Below are 24,104 nucleotides of genomic sequence, written 5' to 3'. Positions count from 1 at the left end.
GAAGGGGGAGTTGTTGTCAGATGGATACAGAATTCCAGTTTGGGATGATGGAAAGAGTTCTGGAGATTGATTGTACAACAATGTGAATATACTTTACAATACCTAACATGCGCTTCAAAATGGCTAGGATGATAACTTTTACATTATGTTTATTTTATCACAATTAAAAATTTAAAACATGCCGGTTGCAGTGGCTCACACCTGTAATCCCAGCACTCTGGGAGGCCAAGGTGGGTGGATCACCTGAGGTCAGGAGTTTGAGACCAGCCTAGCCAATGTGGTGAAACCCCGTCTCTATTAAAAATACAAAAATTAGCCAGGCGTGGTGGCAGGTGCCTGTAATCCCAGCTACTCAGGAGGCTGAGGCAGGAGAATCGCTTGAACTGGGGAGGCAGAGGTTGCAGTGAGCCGAGATCGCACCATCACACTCCAGCCTGGGGGACAAGAGAAAGACTTCATCTCAAAAAAAAAAAAAAAAAAAAAAAATTAAACAATGAAACATAAATATTTTCGGATGGAGGGATGATAGGAAGGTACCAGAAAGGGAAGGGGTGGAAAAGCTCTGTCTCTGCCTTGGGCCCGCCCATCACAGAGACAAACCCAGGCAGTGCAGAGCCCAGACCCCAAAATACCTGTAAGTGTTGAGGGCGTGGTCTGGCCTGGGGTGTGGCTGGATATCTGGGAAGGCAGAGGTGGGAACCTGAGGGAGAAGGACCTGACTTTGACCTCAGCCTCAGACCATGGGTCCCTGCTGCCTGCCTGCCTCCTACTGGGGGCCTGCCAGGCCCACCTGCCCCCAAATGCTTGGCAGGCTCCCTGCCCGCTGGCTGCTTAGGGAGGTGCTCCCACTTCCTCTGCGCTTGCCTGAGCTCTCTAGAGCTCCTTCATTCTGCAGGTAGGCTGGGGTCCCCCTCTGTGCTGGGCATTGTGGAAGCTGAGCCCTGTGAGACCGGGCCCTGGAAGAGCCCATGAGATGGCCAGAGATGGGCTTGTCTGGCTGGAAGTTGGGAAGAGTCTTCTCCAAGCTGCGAAGTTAAGCATTGATACATAAAAGGGGAAGATTGGCATTAGTGAGAACATGGCCCTGAGGCTTGATGGACCCAAAGCCTCCCAGGGTGTGTGTGGGGGGGGTGGGAGCGGGTATGCACATGGGTGCGGGACCTCATCTATGTAATGTCTGCAACCACATAGAATGATCTGACTCAATCTGTGGGTGAGCACAACTGTTTGTGTGCCTGTGTGTGCGCGCCCACGTGCATGCGCGTGTGTGGTCCTAGTGTAGGTGATGTCTGCGGCCACACAAGATGCTGACTGCGTGTGTGACTCGTGGGCGTGTAGATGCAAGCACAAACCTACGACACATCTGTGTACAGGCTGAAGATCACAACGGGTCTGGCCAGGGCCCGCCGCTGGGCCCGGAGCTGGCCAGCACACCGATGGTTGGATGGGGCGACGCTTCCTGCTCCGGTCCCTAACTCATTATTAAGCTCCTCGCTCTTTGCAGACGCTCCCTGCGCCTCCCCCGCTCCGGGCTGCAGCGGCGCAGGCGCCGGGCCGAGCTGAGCGCCGAGCCGGGAGCGGGCGGCCGCGCTCCGGGCCGGGGTCCCGGGGCAGCAGGTGAGCGACCCGCGCCGCGCGGCCCCCACGGCCCTTGGCGAAGGCGCCTCCCGGCCGCGCTGCGCCGGCGCCCCCGCCTTCCCTGCCTGGCAGTCTCTGTTCGCCTCTGTTGGCATCCTCCTCCTCCCCCCTGCCTGGCATCCCCCTCCTCCCCCTGCCTGGCATCCCTTCTCCTCCCTGCCTGGCATCCCTTCTCCCCCTGCCTGGCATCCCCCTCCTCCTGCTGCCTGGCATCCCTTCTCCCCCTGCCAGGCATCCCCCCTCTTTCTCTTGCCTGGCACCTTCCCCTCACCTGGCACTTCCCCTCCTCCCTACCTGGCATCCCCTTCTCCCTTCCTGGCATCTTCCTCCCCTCCTCCTTTCCAGGTATCTCCCCTACTCCTGACTCTTTCCGTCCCCCTGCCTGGCACCTCCCTCCACCCCCACCCCAACCTGGTACCTCTTCCTCCTACCCCTTCCTTGCACCTCTTCCCTGACTGGCAGACTCCCATTCAGCCCCTCTGTGACACCACCTCCTCCCCATCACTGCCTGGCATCTTCCCCTCCTTCCCTCTCCAGTACCTTCCTATCCTCCTTCCACCTGCATCTCCCCTCCTTCCCTCGTCTGGCACCCTCCTGCCTGGCACCTTCCCCTCCTCCCCCTGTCTGGCACCACCTCCTCCCATTGCCTGTCACCTCCCCCCTGCCGAGCACTTTCTCAACCTGCTCCTGCCTGGCATGCTCTGCTTCCTACTCCCCCTGTCTGGCACCTTCCCTCCTTCCCCTGCCTGGCATCCTCTCCCTCCTTCCCCTACCTAGCACCTTCCCATCATTCCCCTGCCTGGCACCTTCCCTGTCTCCACTTGCTACCGTCTTCCCTGGACACCCCTCTCCTATTCAGGTTGTCCCTCTGTCCCCCACCGTCCTGCAGGGCACCTCCTCCCAACCCTGGACTGGTAACCCCTCCCCTATTGCATCGTCCTCTCATCCTCCCCTCCCACTGTGTCTCCCAGACCCCACCAGCTCTCCCATCCCCAGCACTCCCTGTCTCCAGCCTCCTCCCTTCTCATCCCCTTTCCTCCCAACCCTAGTCAGGGTTCATCCATCGGCAGCAGCCCCTTTTGTCCACATGGCTTAACCAGACCCTGAGCCACTCCCAAGCCCCACCTCTGTCACTCACACCCCACTCCTATAGCACTGCTCTCTTCTTGGCTCCCCTGCCGCACGGTCTGCTCAGGGACTTCAGTTCATACATTGGGTCCTGACCCAACAAGCTGGAGGCCTTCCTGCTCTTCCAGCAGGGAAGGAAGCAGGGCAGGACCGGACAGAGCAGGCACTAGCAGGGACCAGGAGAGAGGTGCCTAGGCCAGCCAGTGGTCATGGAGCAGGCTGACTACCTGCCTGCCACCTCTGGAGTCCCTCCATGCCCCTGGCCTCCAGGACCACCCCGGTTACCATCCTGACCTGTACTCTGGTCTTTGCCTCCAGTGCCCAGCTCTCTCCCTCCAACCATTGCCACACCCCAAAAACTGGCCTCTCCAGTCAGAGTTTGGGCTCTGCCTGGGGTCCCTGCTCTGTCTTTCAAGTTCTTTGTCCTGCAGGACCCTGGGGCCGGTATCTGTCTGCTCCCCGTACATACTGCTCCCACCCACTCCCTGCCTTGTGCCAACCTAGACCCAGCTGGCCTGTGCTGGTTGCCTCTATCCTAGCCCCTTTTTTCTGCACAGCATCCTGGCTTCCTCCAACCTCCGCTCTAGGGAGTTTGGCTTCTTCCCAGCCTGCTGAGGCCTCCTTGAATCTACCTTGGGGCTCAGGGTGTGACCTCTCCTTCCAGATCCTCAGAATGGCCCTTGGTGCTACAGGCGCAGTGGGCTCCGGGCCTAGGCACCGAGGGGGCACTGGATGACTCTCCAGGTGCAGGACCCTGCCGTCTATGACTCCAGGTCTTCAGCACCCACCCACCGTGGTACAGGTAGGTGCCTCCTCCCCTGCCAGCCCAGGAGCAGGAGCTCTGGGCCCCATGGAGAGTCGGCCAGCCCTTGGCCCCTGCTCCCACCACATGGCCCCTCCTGCCCATGGCAGGGCCTCTCTGTCCCTCTCCCCACCCCTGCTGACACCTGTCATTAATGTCCTTCCCTCCATCCCACACTCCCTTTTCTGTGTGCCCTCTCACCTCCTGGTGTCCTTAGGTCCTGCCTCTCAAAGCTGTTCTGAGCCAGGGACAACTAGCCTGAAACCAAGTTTTGGGTTCATGTGAGCATAGTCTGGGCTCTGGCATGCTCCACTTCCTCCCCACCCAGACACCCAGACAACACCCCATCTCCTCTCACTGTGCATGCAGAAGCGTACGCATACGTGCACATGCTCACATGCACACACACCACATGCTCTCTGCGAGCTGGAAGGAACCTGCTGATTCCTTGGCACAGCTTGTGCTCAGAAACCTCTAAAAAGCCTGCAGGGCCCCAGGCAGGGTTCTGCTTGTGGCAGGAGGAAGGTGGCAGTCATCTATTGCACAGCCCATGGTGGGAGCCAACCCTGCCCTGCCCCAGGCAGACCTCTAGCTCTGATGCACTCTGGGGCCATTGCTTGCTTGTAGGGCCCTCCTAAGCCTCCTCCCCAAGGAGTGAGAGGAAGATGGTCCGCACTTGTCTGCATCAGTCCCCACTTGTCCAGAAGGACACACTGAGGCTCTGGGCAGAAAAGTCACCTGCCCCAGAGCCCCACCCAGCATGGTAAGGGGTCGGATCTGAAGACTGGTCTGAGCTCTGCCTGCCCAGCCCCACCCATCATCATGCTGGCTGGCCTCACTGGTGGGAGGCACCTGGCAACAGGGAGGTGCTGTCAGGGCCTCAAGGCACATGGAGCCCAGTCCCTGTCCTCAGGGCCTGCAGCCTTGGAGAGCAGCCTTGGCAATCAGGCACAAAGGGCCACAGACCACACAGGCCTCAGAGCACTGAGGAGGGAGACATCAGGAAAGTCCTGGAAAGGTACAATTGGAAATGACTCAGAGGAGCCTGAGGTTCGGGGAGGCCTGGGGCTGTGGGCAGAATGAGAGTGCTTTCTGCTTCTCCTTCCTCAGAAGTTGGCAGAGGAACTCATCCTCCTGCCAGGCTGCTCTGAAGGCCAGGGACAGCCCTATTCCCCTTCAGACTCCCCCAGTGCCCCTCCTCCTCCAGTGAGGTGCAGGCCTAGGGAAAAATGGGGCAGAGCACCGGCTGCTGGAGAATCTGGCCTGGCCCAGAGGATCCAAGCCACACAGGGCAGCAGCAGGCACCAGTCACCTGGTACCCATCACCAAGGAAACATGCCTGGTGCCGACATGCCCAGCCCCACACCTGAAGCCCTGGGCCACCTGCAGGAAGGTCAAGGCTTCCAAGCAAAGGTCCCACCCTCATCCCCAACACCTCCCCAGCACCTGAGGTGAACTGGGGACTGGTTGCTCAGTTTGTGGTGGTTGGTGTTTTAGCTGAAATTCATAAAGAAAAGGTGTGAGCTAATATATTAAACCAAGCACTCTACAGTTCTGGGGTGGCTGAGGGTAGAGGCCAGGTTGAATGGGGGACAGGCTGATAGGAGGCAGCTAAGCTTCCTGGGGGGTGCACCTGAAATAGTCCCCCACATGGAGAGTCCTCCTGATACTTGACATGCACTGAGTTAGGCCCTAAGGGGCTCCCCAGCAGCAGTTGATGGGAGCCCTGGGCTGTTCCAGACCTTTCCTGAAGGGTCACTGCAGGATGGGCACAGGGGAGGAGGGCAGGGGAGGCCTGTGAAGATTAGAGCTGGGGCCCTGGGGCAGTAGGTCCATCCTTGTGACACCTGGCCCCAGAGTGGCCCTGGCCATGAGTCAGAAGCCCCAGCTCCAAGAGTGACAAGGTGGGCTAAGTTTGGCACTTTATTTTGGAATCACATTAACATGCAATCGGCGGTGTGCGTTGCAGGCTTTTGGCAGCCAGGCAGGCGCTTGGGCATTTGGATACTGACAGGCCTGGTGCTGGTGCCTAGGCATCTGTCCTCACCCCAAGCTGGCGGTGTGATTGCAAGTGATTAGTGAGAATTAAGTGGTGGAGGTAATGAGCTAGAGGTGTCACCGGGAGGAGGCTGAGACACCCCTCAGGGATGAGTGGACTTCCCTCAGCTGTGGCTGGACTCAGAACCATCTGGGGCCAAGCTGAGGCCACCGCCTGCTTCTGACGGGTACTTGGCTGAGGGACATCTTGTAGGGACCATTGCTGTGTCCCCCGGTGCTCCTTGCTAATGAGGGGTGTCAGAATCCTTGGTGACTCATAAAGGACCATAGGGGAGGGCTGATCACTTCGGCCAGGCCCACCTTTTGGGATAGGACGTTCTGTTTATTGACTTTCCAAGCTGTGACACCGATTCTTGGCACCCTACACTTACTTCCAGGGATTTCAGAATGTGCCTCATGAGCATGTGCCCCACACAGGCCTCCTGCTGGAACTTACAAACTTGGACCATCTCCCACGTGAACCTTTTTCCCAGACCGAAGAGCATTCTAGGCAAATGCCCTGGAGTGAGGGACACTGTGCCATGAGGGAGGGAGAGGAAGACACAGTGGGGTGTTGTTACGCTCTGCCTCATCCTGAAAAGGGTTTCAGGTAGTTTTCAAAGATACATATGGTGAGGAAACTGAGACAGAGAGAGAGTACAGAAAACATGGTGTCGCCTAGGATGTGGCTACGGCACCAGATGCAAACCATGAGGCCTGGAGACCCCGATGCAAGCAGAGAAGCAAGCAATTACATGATTTACACTGTGCATAAGATAAAAAATCAAACAACTTGCTCAAATCACTGTGATTTCTGGTCCCGAGCCCTTGGGAGGGCTCTCCTGTATGAGGAAATGAAGGGGATACCATGTGACAGAGTTACGCAATGTTCTCAACAATGTCACAACTGCTTCCTAGGGCTAAGGCAAGGACCAACACAATACTGCCCAGCCATAAATATATTGGTAATATTGCTTAACCCAAACTTAAAATTTGGAGCAACTAGAGGAATGCATTACTACCTTCAGGAAATACCCTCTTTCTCTTTTGCAAGAGACAGGGTCTCACACTGTTGCTCAGGCTGGAGTGCAGTGGTATGATCATGGCTCACTGCACCCGCGAACTCCTGGGCTCAGGTGATCCTGCTTTAGCCTCCTGAGTAACTGGGACTACAAGCGCAAGCCACAATGCCCCTTAGCTTTTGTTCTTTTTGTTTTGTTTTTATTTTAGTAGAGATGAGGTCTCACTATATTTCCTAGGCTGGTCTCAAACTCCTGGGCTCAAGCAGTCCTCCCACTTCAGCCTCCCAAAGTGCTGGGATTACAGGCATGAGCCATCGAACCTGGCCAGGAAATACTCTGTATGTTGATATTTACAACAATGTTTCTGATAAATATCAGGCAGCAGGAAGATTTATTTAAAATTGGAAATTAAGTACAGAGTCACATTCTCCAGTAGGGGTAATATCCTTATAGGAAATAAAGAGCTCCTTCAGCACGTAGGCCCCACAGGTGAGTTTGGGTATGAGGAGGGACCAGCCCTGGTCTTTCCCCACAGGTCCTGAACCCATGGAAAAACAGGCACAGGCATCAGTTAAGTGCAGGGAAAGTCGAGCTGAAGAGAGGCTTGAACCTGAGGCCCAAGTGTAGAGGACAGGTCCTATTCCCTAACCCGGGTTTGCTTACCTGGGCACGGGAACAGAAGGAGATGATCTGTGTCCTAAAGCAGACTCGCCTGGAAGGGGAACACTGGCCACAAGATAAGCAGCTTTGCCTTCAGCACCTTTACCCCACCCGCCCGGGAGAGGATTGTCCGGCTGGCGCAGGCCCTTTCCACCTCATCAGACAGAGCCTCCTCCCACAGGGAAGAAGGGTGGGGAGCGGGCCAGGGTCATTCCAGCATCTCCTCTCCTGGGAATAGAGTACATGTTTCCTTGTGAACATGTGAAGACAAGGGAGTAAGGCCCCTCTGCAGTGGGGTGGACGGGCCACATTGCTGAACAGTGACATCGAGGCTCAGGTCCAGACCTGGAATGACCAAGTCCAACCCCTTTCTTATCTTTCCATTGGAACAATTGCCACATCCTTTTATTTGATTTTATTTCCTAGATGAGTGTCAATTCCATCCGCTTCTGATTTCCCACATCACCGCCCTAGTCCACGCACTATGGTCTTCTGCCGCCATCTGAGTGCCGCATACTCAGCCTTGCCCCTGCCTCAGACCCCAGCCCAGCACTGTGACCAGAATGGGCTTCCTAGACACAAATTTGATTTGTTCCGCCTTCCACTTCCTTGTGGCTTCATTCTTGTGCCCTCACTCAGGGCCCTCACACCTGCTGTTCCCTGCACCTCCGACACCCTTCCCAGCTCCCTTCACCTGGCTAACTGCACTCATCTTGAAGTCTCCACTTCAGTTCCGCCTCTTCCAGGGAGTCTTTCTCCCACCCCTGCTTGGGCGTGAAGGCCCACCCACTCTCTTCTGTCGTGCAGCACCTACCAAAGAGTCTAATGCTGAGCTGTAGGGCTCCTTAAAGGCATGGCTGCATCTGTCTTGTTCCACACAGTACAGAGAAATATTTCTTGAATGAATGAACAGATGTGTGAGGCAGTGGACAGAGAGGGGATGGCTCTACGGATGATTCTAAAATGAGCCCCAGATCCCTCTTGGTGCTGTCAGCCTCACCCTCTCAACACTACCACGATGCAAGGGTGGGCCTTTCTTGCCTGCCAACCTTGTCCTGCTGTTGCCTGAGCTGCCCCACGCCCCGCGCCCAGCAGCCCTCCCTCCTGTAACTCTGTGGTTGGAGGAGTGCTCCGTGCTCATTCCCTCTTGAGTTATTCCCATGGTGAGGGAGAATGTCACTCCCTCTGACCTTGGTTTTGCCTTTTGGAGTTGCAGGGAGAAACCCCTTTCTCCCTCCAAGCCATCTGACCACCTTTCAACATTTGGAGGTAGTTTTCCCACAGGACCTGTGTCTCCGCCCGGAATATCCAGCTCTGGCTCTTTCAAAGATTCACTGCCTTTGTGCCCCCTGGGGAGCATTGGAGATCCCCCACAAGGCCATGGCCCACTCTTGGAGCCACCTGGGCCTGTGCTAGAAAGTGAGCTTTCCCTTTCCAGCCAGACAGATGAGGAAGAGGTACTCAGTTTTCTGAGTGACATGTCTCATCTGTAGAATGGGACATCATGCCCTTCTATAAAGAAGCAACGGTGATGCCAGGCCTTCTGCACAATGTCTGCATTCACTGAGCGCCCCTTGCCACTGCAAGCGTTCACATGGGATGCTGAGTGCTGTCCCTGCTGTAGGTGTCATCTGTGTACCCCAGAGCAACATCTAATGCCACCGATGCCTCCCTTAGTTGCAGGTCCCAGCCTGCCATTCATGCTGCCTGCTTATACCACTGGCCACCACCCAGACACCCAGCAGTCCATTCTTCCTGTTCCATATCTGTCAGCCCCAACATGGAGCTATCTTAGCTTTAGTCCATCTTTCCAGCCCACAGCTCCCATCTAGCCTGGTGCAGTCTGCGGATGTGAGAGGCCTGTCTTATTTGCCTTTCATAAAGTTTTTCGTTGGAAAAAAGAAAAAGTGAGTCAGCAGGGCCCAGGAGAGAGCCCTGTGGTCCCTGGAGATGGCTCAGGGTGGGCTGGCAGCTGAATCCACAGCAGGGGCCTCGAGGGTGGGTGGGCTTGAAGGAGGTGCCAGTGGGTGGGAAGGTGCCCCCCGTGGGGGCCTAAGTAGATGCAAGAGAAGCTGAGCTCCAGTTTCAGGTCTACAGCACCCACTCCACTCTCCCCAGCAGGAAGCAGCACTGTACTTTTGCCTTTTCATGCCTCAGTTTCCCCTCTAACTCCCCCTCCACCATCACCTCACTTGCATCTTACCCAGGCCTCTTCCTTCAGAAGAAAAGTCTGTCTTTGAGACACTTGACCCATTCAGTGGACAGAGATGTCTCCCCCTGCCACCTGCCACCCACCGTCACAGCCCCCACCTCAGATTCAAGAGCAGCTGCCACAAACACAGTGACCTGCAGGAAGTGAAAGAGTGAAGTGGCTGGGGGCAGAGTAATAGCAGCCAGTAGAGACTGAGGGCTCATTGTGGGCTTTGAGAACTATTTCAAGAATTTTAGGCCAGTCGCAGTGGTTCACGCCTGTAATCCCAGCACTTTGGGAGGCCAAGGCAGGAGGATCACCTGAAGCCAGGAGTTCAAAACCAAGCTGGGCAACAAAGTGAGACCCCATCTCTACATTTAAAAAAAAAAGAGGGAATTTTATGTGGTTTAATTTATCCTAGCCACAACACTATAAGGTAAGTGCTGTTATAATCATCATCACTCCAGATAAGGAAACTGAGGCACAGGGCATGAAGGAACTTTCCCAGTGGTCAAGGCAAGAGTCCTAACTGGTGTCTCTCTACCACATTTAGCCCTTAGAAATTTGCTGTGCCTGAACCTCAGGGGCCCTCACAGGGATAAGACAGCCACCCCTTTATTCAGGGTCTCAACCCAGCCCCTCCTCTTTTGCCCCCAGCACTGAGGCTCACAGTCAAAGACCATTTATCATCTCACACACAGCCTGTTCCACTCATTGACTTTCACTGCTGTGCCCCTAGGGGTATTTGAGTTTGCAACTCTAAAATAGAGAATGGGGAGGAGATGTGGCAAATGGGAGGGCTCTCGCCCCTCTGAAAAGGTACAGCCCCTTCTCAGCTCCACCTGATTGTCTCTAAGTGGACTGGTGGTCTGGTCTTGCCAAATTTCTCATTTTTTTTTTAGAGATTCGGGAAATCTGGCTTTGATGCGAAATCTTTCAGTCTCTAAGGTTGGTGTCTAATTAAAATGTTTAGGACACAGTGAGAGCTGAGCAAAACCTGTCTGCCCTGCCCAGTTTGTAACACTCACCTTGAGATTTCCTTGCCTGCCGCTTGTCCCCTTCCCTCCCTTCTATCCCCCAGCCCAGAAAACAAACCAGCATTTCTCACTGAGAACTCAGGGCCCCCAGTTTGAGAAACACTGCATTAAGAATTGCTGTCACTTTGTTTGTTTGTTTGTTTGTTTGTTTATTTATGAGACAGGATCTCAGCTCCATCGCCTAGGCTGCAGTACAGTGGTGCGATCATGGCTCACTGCAGCCTCAACCTCCTGGGCTCAAGCAGTTCCCCCACCTCAGTGCCCCAAGTAGCTGGAACTACAGGTGTGCACCACCACACCCAGCTAATATATTTGAATTTTAGTAGAGAGGAGTCTTGCTATATTGCCCAGGCTGGTCTCAAACTCTTGAGCTCAAGCAATCTGCCCACCTCAGCCTCCCAGAGTGCTGGCATTACAGGCTTGAGCCACTGCACCTGGCCTGCTGTCGCTTTAGTTGGCTTCTTGTCAACTACATTATAATTACAATGAAATTATAAACAAAATGCAGAGTCTTTTCAAAAACTTGAGGACCCTCTCCCACAACAGACCTGGATCCCAGTTTGAGAACCAGTTCTCATAAATCCTCATGATGACTGCTAATGGGAAGGGCGCGGCTGTTGTAGAATCCCTCTCAACTTGTCTGTGTCTTAACTTAAACCCAGAGTACCAACCCCTGAGGACTTCAGAGTACATTTGATAACGAATGGGGGAGCAGTCAGATAGTGACTCAAAAAGAATATGGACCTTATGATCAGAAAACAGGAGTTTGAGCCTCACTTTCGACACTAACTCGCCCTCCAGCTCTGAGTCAGTCTTTAAAGAACTCTCTAGGCCTTGTGATCCTGTCTTTAAAATGGATATAGTAATAGTTATCCCTTCAGCTTCCTGGAGTGTGGAGACAACCAAATTGGATAATGCATGTTGAACTATTTTGTAGGCTAAGCTCCATGAAGCTGTATGTGTTAATTTGGAGGTGTTTGGCAAAGTGTTTCCCTGTATCTTTAGGGCATGATACATAAACGTGGGCTGGATGCAGTGGTGTGCCGGTAAATGTTTAACAACTGGCTCTGGGCAGGACGGGGCGTGGGAGCAGAGTTCCGGTTTGTATCGTTTGCCAATTCCTGTGGTATAAATACCACTAGCTGGGTGCAGTGGCTGAAGCCTGTAATCCCAGCGCTTTGGGAGGCCACTGCGGGAGGCTCGCTTAACGCCAAAAGTTCAAGACCAGCCTAGGCAACAAAGCAACACCCCATTTCTACAAAACATTTTAACAGTTAGCCAGGCATGGTGGCATGCACCTATAGTCTCAGCTACTCAGGAGGCTGAGGCAGGAAGATGGCTTGAGCCCAGGAGGTCCATACTGCAATGAGCCATGATCACATCACTGTACTCCAGCCTAAGCAATAGCCAGACCCTATCTCAAAAAAAAAAAAACCTCCCACAGTGGCTGATGTTCTGACATGACACACTAGCATATTGCTGGCTGGATGTTACTATCATTGGGCAAATTTGCTGAGAATTGAAGAAAGACTAAGCCCCAAAGGGTATACATTAGTCTGGAGAGAGAGCCTTGTCTTGCTTCCTGTCCCTTTCGCAATACATTCAGCAAAGATTTAGATGCAGATTGATGGTCACACTCACTGGATTTATGAATGACACACAGCCAGAAAAGATGGTGAATATTTGGATATTTTGAATTAATATTCAAAAGCTGTCAACATTCACCTTCTAAGAATTATGGGCTAATTCTTAGAAGATGAATATTAACAGGAGTAAATGTTCAGTGTCCCTTCTTGAGACAAAAAGACAACTTTACAAGTAGGGGATAGAGAGACATGTTTTGCATAGAGTAGGAAAAAAAAATTGGCTGGGCGTGGTGGCTCACGCCTGTAATCCCAGCACTTTGGGAGGCTGAGGTGGGCGATCATTTGAGGTCAGGAGTTTGAGACCAGCCTGGCCAACATGGTGAAACACTGTCTCTACAAAAAATACAAAAATTAGCTGGGCATGGTGGCACACGCCTGTAATCCCAGCTACTCAGGAGGCTGAGGCATGAGAATCGCTTGAACCCCGGAGGCGGAGATTGCAGTGAGCTGAGGTCACGCCACTGCACTCCAGCCTGGGCAATAGAGCGAGACTCTGTATCAAAGAAAGAAAGAAAAGAAAAGAAAAAAAATGAGGTTAAATTGACAATAAAGTCAGTTCAAGTCCACAGTGCAATGAGTGATTACCAAAGAGTGATACATTAATGACCATGATGACTTTACTCAGTACTCTGTGACTTAAAGAGAATTTTCACATATGGCAAATCATTACTATTTTGCTATTCACAATAACCCGTTGAGAGAGGTAAGATGATAAATACCCACTGATGAGGAGACTGAGATCAGAGAGGTTAACGGTGACTTGGCACTTTTATAGTCCTGTCAATGGATGATGGAATAAAGGCTCAAACTCAGGCCTTCTGGCCCAGATTCTGCCCTGTGCTTTGCACCCTGCTCAGAGGGCTTGCTTTCGTCGGGCAAACCAGAGGATGTTCCGAGGGGAGGCCCAGGTGGTAGGTGGACCAGCAGGCAGGTCTCATGACGACCACCCTGGGAGTCCTGAAGAGTAGGCTGTGGGGGGGTTGGGTCACTAGGGCCACCCCAACAAAGGACCACAGACCTGGCAGCTTAAACAATAGAGATTCCTGGTCCCAGTGTGGGAGGCTGGAAGTCTGAAATCAAGGTGTCAGTGAGGTTGGTTCCTTCTGAAGGCTGTGAGGGAGGGATCTGTCTCAGGCCTCTCTCCTTGGCTAGAAGTTGAGCATCCTCTCCCTCTGTCTCTTCACATCATCATCTCTCTGTGCAAGTCTCTGTGCCCAAATTTCCCTTTCTTGTAAGGACACCAGTCCTATTGGATGAGGGCCCACCCTAATGACCTCATTTTAACTTGATTACCTCTTTAGCGACCCTATCCCCAAATAAGGTCACATTCTGATATATTAGGGGTTAGGACTCCAACATATGAATTTTGGGAGACACAGTTCAACCCATAGCAGGGGGACTCTGACAGGTGCCTTCAGAATTTGGAGATGTGTCTTACAGAGGAACAAGATGGTCAGAGCCTCAGGGAGCTGATGGGGTTCAAAACCCTGGGCTATCCCCATCACAGGAAGAGCCAAGGCCCCGAAGGACAGGTCGACTCCCTGCCACTGTCCAGTCCTTGGGCTCCTGGGCTGCTGGAACACTAGTGCCCCACCTGGCTCCATGAAGAGCCAGAGGGCAGCCTCCAGCCTCCCGTTCCGGCAGTTACCCTGGGCAGTCAGTATGCCACCTTCCCAGCTAGTACCGGGCCTGGCCCCACGGTCTGCTCCCCCTCCGCCACCACCACCACTGCTGCTGCTCCATGCTGGCTTCCGACGCTGCCTCCAGCAGAGGCTTGGGCCCAGCTCCGCTGGACTCCCCAGAACTCCATGGATCCCACCATTGACCTCCTGACCTCCACATCAGGGAGAAGGAGGTGGCCTGCTGAGGAGTTAGGTGTTTAGCGGGTGATTGTCTCCATCCTCCAGAGGAACTCCCACAGTTCCTACCCTAGGCGCTGGCCTGGCCTGGCCTAATGGCTTCTTGTGTGAGACCATTTTCAGAGCACTCATCTTGGGCTTGGGAATGGCTTACAATCATGCTCTCCTCTTCTGACATCCTGTGCCAAAAGCCACTGCCATCCTGGGGCACTTTCCAAGGCAGGAGCTGACATTAGCTCCTCTCTGTTTCAGGGCAAAATCCTGACTTTGGCCGGGTGTGGTGGCTCACACCTCTAATCCCAGCACCTTGGGAGGCTGAAGCAGGCAGATCACTTGATGTCAGGAGTTCGAGACTAGCCTGGCCAACATGGTGAAACCCCATCTCTACTAAAAATATAAAAATTATCCAGGTGTGGTGGTGGGCACCTGTAATACCAGCTACTCGGGTGGCTGAGGCAGGAGAATCGCTTGAACCCGGGAGGCAGAGGTTGCAGTGAGCCAAGATCACACCACTGTACTCCAGCCTGGGCAACAGAGTAAGACTATGTCTCAAAAAAAAAAAAAAAAAAAAACCTATCTTCAGGAACCTGACCTTCAGACCCAGTGGCTGATCATTGCAGGTCAAGAGAATGGCAGGTGCAGAGGTCCTGAGGTGGGCAGGGACCCAATGAGTTTGAGGACCAGATAGGGACTGGTGGAGCTGAAGGCACCCACAAGGTGGAGTCAGCCCTGTGAGCCCTGGCAAGGAATTTGGATTCTGTCAGTGCCGTGAAACCATTGTCAGATCTTAAGCAAGGATGTACTATGGTCCTCACTGCATTTTTTAAAAAGATCACTCTGGCCATGCTGTAGAGAGAGACAGAATGGAGAGATGGGATGATCAGTGCAGAAGAAAGATGGTGCTGGCCTGGACCAGGGTAGTGACAGAAAAAAATGCAGAGACCAGTGGGCTTGAGAGATCAGATAACAGTGAAACTAATAAAATTTGCCTATGGATTAAATATGAGGGCCAAGGGAGAAGAGGATATTCATAATAACAACCACAGAACAGCATGGAAAATGGCCAGACCCTGGAGTTGGGCTGAGGGAATTGGATGGCTTGAAAGATATGGTGATGTAGATGGGCAGGTTTGAGGTTTGGAGGGATAAGAGGGATATTCTCCAAGGTGGAACCTGGGGAGGGCAAAGACAGGGCTTTGAGGCTGGTGAGGAGGCCTCCTTGGTGAAAGTGGTAGGGCCTTGGTGGACACATGGACATCCTGCCTCTCTCTCCCCTCCCTCCCCAGCTGCCTCCCAGGTTTGAAGTTGTGGTTATAGCTTCAGCCTTGATTTAAATCCCTCAGAACAGCCCTTGGCATTTTTTTAATAAAAAAAAAAAATTCCATTTAGCAGGAGTGTCTGGCACATTCCACTTCTTCCCATCAAGTCTGCCCACAGCCTCTGGGCTAGGATCTAGGCTAGACACAGGCCACCTGGATGAAAATCCCAGCGCCACCCCTACCAGCTCTGCAACCTTGCATCAATCATTTTGCTTCCTTAGGCCTCAGTTTCCCCACTTGTAAGGTGGATTAAGGATTATCCTCGCAAGGTAGGGGGACTGTGGACATGAACTGAGCTTGGAACAAGCAGTGGCTGCTCACAGGAAGAGCCGTGTGTGCTGGCTTCCCTGGTACTAGTTTTAGCCTGCTGGGCTCTGCAGGGCACCTGTCCTGCCCTTTCCACTATTCATGACTCTCGCCAAGATAAAGCACGAGTCTTGGGTGCCTCTCCCCTGACCTTCACAGAGGTGCCCAAGGAGGCAGAGCCCCTGAGACCCATAGCACCCCATACCAGCCTTGGGCATCCTGCCCAGCTGGGGCTTTCCCTGGCTGTGCTCAGGGTCCTGCTTAGGTGTCGCTACTCTGAGACACCTGTTGGGGTAGCCCTGCCCCACCCTGTTAGGGGCCCCTCCTCCCTGCTCCCACAGGGCCCTCTGGACACACCTGGCACAACGGCCTTTATCCATCTTGTCTTTCTCAATGACACCAGGTCTCAAGGGCGGAGGCCATGTCATGCATGTAAATGGGCAGCGCTTCCCAGGAGCCACCCCAAAGGAGGTGCTTACTAAACGCGTAGAGAACAGAAGTCAGAGGAGCGCACGGGGTGGGAGGAGGCCCTGCTTTTCCTCAGAAGCCGTTATCAGCAGTTCCCAAACCTCTGCTTTTCTAAGCCATAACTGGCCTTACAGAGTCTTTTTAAATTTAAGTCCCAAAGCTGGGAATGGTGGCTCATGCCTGTAATCCCAACACTCTGAGTGGCCAAGGTGAGTGGATTCCTTGAGCCCAGGAGTTCGAGATTGGCCTGGGCAACACAGCAAGACCTTGTCTCTACAAACAATTTAAAAATTAGCCGGGCATGGTGGCACGTGCCTGTAGTCCCAGCTACTCAGGGGGCTGAGGTGGGAAGATAGCTTGAGCCCAGGAGGTCCAGCCTGCAGTGAGCTGTGATCACACCACTGCACTACCGTCTAGACGACAGAGCAAAACCCTGTCTCAAAAAAAAAAAAAAAAAAAAAAAGGTTTAAGTGCAGTGGGTGTGCTAACGTGTGGTGGCTTCTGAATGTCTCCCTCCTGTCCTGCAGCCCGAGCTGCAGCCCCCACAGCTCAGTGGCGGGACCACAGGTTTCCCACGGCATAAGCCCCTGCATGCTAACACCACTTGTGGCTGCTCTTTGGCCAAGGAAGGGTCCAGTGGTTTGAGTAGACCCCACACTTCCCGCAGGGCTCCCAGAGCCGCCGTAATTAGCCACTCTGAATGATCACCTGGCTGGCTTCTAAAAGCGGCAGCTCAGCCCTCACCTGTACCCGTCGTGGCATTTGTGATGAGCCTGCCACTGAAGGGCTCTGAGAGCTCCCTGGTTCCACTGTGCCCCACCCTAGCTGGGGGTTGGTTGGAAGCAGGATCATTCAAATCCGGGGGATAAGACAGATGAGCAGCAGCCAAGGCCACAGGGAATCCAGGCTGTGGGACAAGCAGGCAGGACCATTGGGAAGCGGATGCTAACAGCTGCTGCTCATTAAGTGTTGACCCGGTGCCAGGCACTGTGCTGAATTCTGCACATGCTCAACCACATTTTAATCCTCACATCCACCCGTGCATCACGTGAGGGACCCCCAGTTTTGCAGATGGGGAAATTGAGGCTCCAACAGGTCAAGTAACATGATCAGGGTTATGGTCACTCAGTGACTGGGTGGGGTTTAAACCCAGAACCAATTGACTCAAGGGCTGTGGTTCTCAACCCCAGGGCAATTTCACCCTCCAGGGACAAGGGTCAACATCTGGAGATATTTTGTTTGCCACACTGGGTAAAGAATAGAGGCCAGGGATGCTCCTAACATCATACAGTGCACAAGGCAGCCCCCACAATAAAGAGTCGTCCAGCCTGAGATGTCAGCAGTGCCAACTGGAGAAACCCTGTTCTAGAATCCAGGCTAGGAGCCATTACACCGTGGACTGCAGAGACCCTGCCCAGGGCAGTGGGTTCAGGCAGGGGTGGAGAGCATAGCCAGCCTTAGTTACAAGGGTTTGCTGAGAGCAGGCCCCAACATCTGCCGCCTCCCCACTGCCTGCCCCATAGTGAGTCTTCACGAGACTTCTTGGTGCCACTGTAGCCATTTGAGCCCGAGTAAAGTCTGCTGAGTTACCAGTGTGCTGTGTGGGGCCGGCAAGATGCTAAGCTTCCTCTGAAGTCCTTGGTCATGGACAAGCCTCACAAGCCCCATCTCTTCTCAATCCCACTTACTTTTGCCTGGTTCTCCAAGAAATTGGTGGTCCACTCAGCATAGACAGAGCCTGTTGCTGTTCTCATCGCTTCTCCTACCCCTCTTAAGGACCAGCTGGATCCTCTTAAGTTCTCCAAACCTAGCACCAAGTGGCACCAGGAAGGCAAGGCGAGGTGGTAGGGGGCTGCCCCAGGGCACCCCTTGGCTATGTCGGGGTAATGACACGTTCCCAAAGGATAGCCGACTGAGGTCCAGGTAGGGAGCAGGGTGGCGTGTCGCCGTGGGATTCGAGCATGTATAGGAGTTACACTTGATCGTGAGGACCAGAGAAGCCACAGGAACAAGGGGCTTGTTCCAAGTTTAGCATTCATTTTTTATTTTTTCTTGTTTTCGGCTAAAAAGTAATATTTCCACAGTAACAAAGGGAACCTTCTCAAATGCATTGAAATTTATTCCAGACACCTTGGTGGTAGCACATTTTCTAGAATTTGTATTCCCAATGTTTCGAACAATCAGCTTGAGATTTTGAGGGGTGTGTTTAAAAGGATAATTAAGGGTAATTCAGCTTAGCTCTACAGGCTTTCAGGGATCTTGATTTCCTTCTTTAAAAGGCAGGTGTTTGGGGAAGGTGGGGTGTGTGTGTTGGTGAGTCTGTCACTACCACCAGCAGGCAAGCTTTAGCATGGGGACACTGGGGAGGCAGCTTGGGGTAAAGGAGAAAACCCAGGGACCTTGAGGACAGGAAACCTGATTTGCAATCCTAGCCCCACCCTGTGATAGCACAGTGAATTTTGGCAAGTCACATAACTTCTTACAGCCTCATTTTCATTATCTTTATAATGGGTTCCCTGCCAGGAACCTAATAGGGTTATCTTTTGGGATCAGACAGGTTACTGTGTGTGGAAGTGCTTGGTCAATGGTAAAGTCCTATACAAATCCAAACCAATGTTATTACTCCTATGACAAGAAGTCTCGGCCAAGCATGGTGACTCACGCCTGTAATCCCAGCACTTTGGGAGGCCAAAGTGGGTGGATCACCTGAGGTCAGGAGTTCGAAAGCAGCCTGGCCAACATGGTGAAATCCTGTCTTTACTGAAAACACAAAAATTAACTGGGCATGGTGGTGCGTGCCTGTAATCCCAGCTACTCAGGAGGCTGAGGCAGGAGATCATTTGAATCCAGTAGGTGGAGGTTGCAGTGAGCCAAGACTATGCCATTGCACTCAAGCCTGGGTGAAAAGAGTGAAACTCCATCTCAAAAAAAAAAAAACCAAAAAAAACCACCAAGTCTCAGGCTGTAACCTCAGCTGGCATTTGGAAATCTGTGCTGAAGATCCTGAATGGGGTCGGAATGGGCTCTCTTCACCTCCACGCATCACACGTTGGAGGCTCTGCCATGTGCCGGGTACTTGGGATTCGGCAGCAAAGAAAACAGATAAAAAACCCTGCCTCCTTTAGGAAACACACACACACACACACACACACACACACACACACACACAGCCCCTACCTTTTTGGAGCTTACATTCTTTTTTTTTTTTTTTTCTTTTTTTTTTGAGACAGAGTCTCACTCTGTCACCCAGACTGGAGTACAGTGGTGTGATCTCAGCTCACTGCAACCTCTGCCTCACAGGTTCAAGCGATTCTCCTGCCTCAGCCACCCGAGTAGCTGGGACTACAGGTGCCCGCCACCACACATGGCTAATTTTTGTATTTTTAGTAGAGGCGGGATTTCACCATGTTGGCCAGGCTGGTCTCAAACTCCTGACCTCAGGTGACTGGCTTCCCAAAGTGTTGGGATTACAAGTGTGAGCCACCGCGCCCGGCCTGGAGCTTACGTTCTAATGGAGAAAAAAAAGTTAGGCATCAATGTAGGGAGTAGATGATATAGAAAGGTGGAAGGTGTAGGGTCCTGTAGGGAGAGTGGAGGGGAATAAAAGAGATGGGTGTGTGGAGGGAGAGGGCTTGCAGTTTTTAATCAGGGAGACAGACTGTGCCTCATTGAGAAGGAGACATGTGAATAAAGCCTTTTGGGAGGTAAGGAGTCCGCCATGTAGATTGCCAGAGGAAGAGCATCCTGAACTGGCATGGACTTGGAGTTTCCAAAGCACCGCAGGGAGCACAGAGGCCAGGGCAGAGAGAAGGTAGCAAGGGAGATAGCAAGAGGTGAGAGCAGAGGGGACAAGGGAGTAAGGATGAGACCAGATCCTGCAGGACCTTCAGGACCTTGGCCCTTGCTTGGAATAAGATGGAAGCCCTGGAGGGTTTAGAGCAGAGCAGTGCCATAATCTGACTCCCTTTTTCTTTTTTTTTTTTCTTTTTCTTTTTTGTTTTAGGCGGAGTCTCACTCTGTTGCCCAGGCTGGAGTGCAGTGGCACAATCTTGGCTCACTGTAACCTCTGCCTCCCGGGTTCAAGCAATTCTCTTGCCTCAGCCTCCCAAGTAGCTAGGATTACAGCTGCATGCCACCACACCCGGCAAATTTTTGTATTTTTAGTAGAGACAGGGTTTCACCATGTTGGCCAGGCTGCTCTCGAACTCCTGACCTCAAGTGATCCACTGGCCTCCAGCCTCCCAAAGTGCTGGGATTCCAGGCATGAGCCACTGCGCCCGGTCCTGACTCCCTTTTTAAAGAACTTGTTGCCATGTTGAGAACAGACTGTAGGGGCGAGGCTGGAAGCAGGCTACCCAGTAGTTGTGGTTTGGAGCTTGGGCGGCACCCAGGGAGAGGTGAGAAGCAGTGGGCTGCTGGGTCCAGAGCCAACAGGATGTGCCTTCAGAGTGCATGTGGGGTGTGAGAGAAAGGCAGGGGTCCAGGGTGTTCCAAGGTGTGGGCCGGAGCAGCTGGAAGGAGGGAGAAGACTGTGGGTGGAGGATGGGGTTTGAGGCAAATGAGCAGGAGCTCATTTTGGACAGACCATGTTTGAGCTGTCCACTGAAGATCCAGGTGGAAATGCCGAATAGGTGATTGGATAGATGTGTCCAGGGATTGGGAGAGAGGACCGGGCTGGAGGAAACTGTGGGAGCTGCTGACACACAGGTGGTGCTGGATGTGATGAGACCGCACAAAGGATGAGATCTCCGAGGAAGTGAGCGTGGAGAGGTGAGGAGGACCCAGGCCTGAGTCCTGGTGCTCCTGCATGGAGAGGGAAGGAGAAGAACTGGATGGTCTCTAGGGACTGAGAAAGAGCAGCCCAGGAGGCAGGAGGTCAGCCAAGAGGGGGAAGTGTCCTCCCTCCCCGGGAGGAAATGTTTGAAAGAGGACAGAGTGTTGTGACTTTGCCAGGTGCAGTGGCTCACACCTGTAATCCCAGCACTTTGGGAGGCCGAGGCGGGTGGATCACAAGGTCAGGAGTTTGAGACCAGCCTGGCCAATATGGTGAAACCCTGTCTCTACTAAAAATACAAAAATTAGCTGGGTGTGATGGCACATGCCTGTAGTCCCAGTTACTTGGGAGGCTGAGGAGGAGAATCACTTGAACCCAGGAGGCAGTAGGTTAAGAACTGACGGTGGCATTTGCCAATGTGGAGGCTACCGGTGGCCCTGCCAGGAGCGTTTCAGTGGAGCAGCGGGAGCTGCATCTGACGGGATTGGGATTCAGGGAGAATGGAAGAGCACAAATGAGACAACTCTTTTGAGAAGTTTTGTCGCTACTGGGCAGCAAACTGTAGGATAAGTAGGGTTAAGAGAGATTGTTTCAGGAGGCCGGGTGCAGGGGCTCACGCCTAGAATACCAGCACTTGGGGAGGCTGAGGCGGGAGGATCACTTGAGCCCAGGAGTTTGAGACCAGCCCGGGCAACATAGTGAGACTTCACTTCTATTTTTTAAAACGTAATAAAAAATGAAAGAAGAGCGTTTGTTTCCAGTGGGGATGTAACAGAACTTGTGCATGCTGCTGGGGGAACTCCAGGGGAGAGGGGAATGTTGATGAAATGATGGTGTGGGAGAGAATTGCTGGAGCAGTGTCCTTGGTGTGGAGGAGGGACAGAGCTGGCACACGGAGGCACGGCTGGCTGTAGTCGGGAGCACAGATAGCTCATCTGGAGGAACGGGATCAGCTGCTGGCGGGCAGAGGGTGTGGTGGGAGGCTCTGGAAGTTCTTCGGAAGCTTCTTTTTTCTCAGTGAAGGGGGAAAACAGGGGCATGAGCTGGGAGTGAGGAGGATGGAGGAGAGGTTGGAGGTCAGAGGAGGGAAAAGATGCAGAAAACTCCTGTCAGGGTGTGGGAGCAGGCATAGATGTGACTGTGCTGTGGGAAGAGTGGCCTGCCGGGCAGCACGATGCCAACTGAGCTCATGCCAAATCCACAATGAGACTGGGAGGGGTAGCTGTGTGTCTTTCTCTGGCCACATTCAGGTGCATCGTTGCAGGGGAGGAGTTGATGAAGCTGGATTTACCTCTTAAGAGAGTCAAGAGTATATGCAAGGGGCCGGGTGCAGTTGCTCATGCCTGTAATCCCAGCACTTCCGGAGGCCAAGGTGGGCTGATCACTTGAGGTCAGGAGTTCGAGACCAGCCTGGCCAACATGGTGAAACCCTGTCTCTACTAAAAATACAAAAAGTAGCTAGGCATGATGGTGTGCACCTGTGGTCCCAGCCATTCAGGAGGCTGAGGCACAAGAATTGCTTGAGCCCAGGAGGCAGAGGTTGCAGTGAGCTGAGATCACGTCACCTGGGCGACAGGGTGACACTCTGTTTCAAAAAAAAAAAAAGCCAGGTGCAGTGGCTCATGCCTATAATCCCAGCACTTTGGGAGGCCAAGGCAGGCAGATTGCTTGAGGTCAGGAAGTTTGAGACCAGTCTGGGCAACACAGTGAAACCCAGTCTCTACTAAAATACAAAAAATTAGCCGGGCATGGTGGCAGGCACCTGTAGTCCCAGCTACTTGGGAGGCTGAGACAGGAGAACTGCTTGAACCCAGGAGGCAGAGGTTGCAGTGAGCCGAGATCGCACCACTGTACTCCAGCCTGGGTAACAGAGCAAGACTCTGTCTCAAAAAAAAAAAAAAAAAAAGAGTACACGCAAGGGAGGTTAAAATGGTCAATTGTGTTATGTGTCACTGTCAAAAGAGCCAGGAGATTCAATGTGTAAGAGCAAGGGGTGGCTGTGGGGAGGGGTGCAAAGCGGTGAAATGAAGCAGAGGTTCCAGAGGAGTCGCAGGATTTGGAGGTCAGGGAGCTGGACAGGGTGAACTGGAAAAAGGAAAAAGAGGAGATGGTGGTCAGCAAGTGGGGCTCATGGGACTGAAAGTGGGGGGGTGCGGTTGCTGCAGTCATCTAAGAGATGACCTTGGGAGTGGATGGCTGAGGGAACGGGGAGGATCCCTCAAAGGGGAGCTGCCAAGGAACGGAGAGGCCAGAGATGTCCAGCAGAGCATGCAGCAGACTGGACAGGAGTGGTGCTCCAGAGAGTGACATGAGCCAGGAGCCAGAATCCGCACGAATGAAGGCTTCCTCACTGGGGGTAAGATGCAGAGCCAGGGGTCTGGAAACAGCAGTGAGGGGCAACGGGGGCCATACCCATCCTGAGGCCAGTGGTCAAGCCACTGCTGGAAAGGAGCCTGGCTTCTGCTTGGGGAAGGCAAAGAGGATGCTTCCAGAAGAGGTGGAGCATGTTGGAAATGTTCCTTAGGACAGACCACAGAGTAGGAGGGTTTCAGGGGTTGGGGAGAGATGGCAACTGTAGGAGGGTCTAGGGCCTTGTGGGGCTCAAAGTGCAGGAGTTGAGGGGGTCTGAGGATTTCTGTGGTGACTGACCCAGTTGGGGATAAAGGGCAGCATGAGATTGAACCTGGTGCCCTCAAAGCCGAGGGCAGGTGGAGGGCTCCCCTGGCCCCGTGGGTGCAGAGTGGAAGGTGCAGCATCAGACCAGCAAGGACAGCTGGGCGGCGAGTCCACGCAGCACTTCCATGGGGGGTTTATTTACACATCCCACTGCCCACTGCCATTTGATTTAATATTCCCAAAAATTTGTTTAGAGAAATGCAGATGGACTTTTTATAACTATTCAATTCTCTTCACTCCAGTGATACCCAGACCCCAGAATGCAGTGATTGGCAGGAATCCCACTGAACACCTGGTCTGTTCCTGCCTCACAAGTCCTCAGAAGCTTCCCGAGGTGAGGGGCAGGATGCCAGGCCACCAGGATTGTTCTGACACTGTCATGGGGAGCTGTTAGCTGCAAAAGACAGACAGGAGAATTGGAGGTGCCAGAATGGGGCTCCTCTCACTAAGAAAGAAGGGGGCTGGGGCCTGGGGAACATAGGGCACACGTGGAGACAGTTGGCAGGGCGGTCAAAGGCCTCCCCACACCAGGCAGGGTGAA

General features: G+C 53.2%; 1 protein-coding gene across 1 annotated transcript in view; it reads left to right on the top strand.

Moving 5' to 3' along the window:
* Nucleotides 1–1,511: 1,511 nt before the first annotated feature.
* The window catches only part of SMARCD3 (SWI/SNF related, matrix associated, actin dependent regulator of chromatin, subfamily d, member 3), a 38,259-nt gene continuing 15,666 nt past the window's right edge, over nt 1,512–24,104 (top strand). The window contains exons 1-2 of the mRNA XM_030932492.1: nt 1,512–1,617; nt 3,431–3,568. Coding sequence (XP_030788352.1) covers nt 3,530–3,568 — 39 coding nt within the window. The 5' untranslated portion in view covers nt 1,512–1,617; nt 3,431–3,529. The remainder of the gene's footprint in view (nt 1,618–3,430; nt 3,569–24,104) is intronic.

This window comes from Rhinopithecus roxellana, chromosome 6, assembly GCF_007565055.1.
Source record: "Rhinopithecus roxellana isolate Shanxi Qingling chromosome 6, ASM756505v1, whole genome shotgun sequence".
NCBI lineage: Eukaryota > Metazoa > Chordata > Mammalia > Primates > Cercopithecidae > Rhinopithecus > Rhinopithecus roxellana.
The sequence above is the reverse complement of the archived record's forward strand: the minus strand, read 5'-3'. Positions and strand labels throughout refer to the sequence as shown.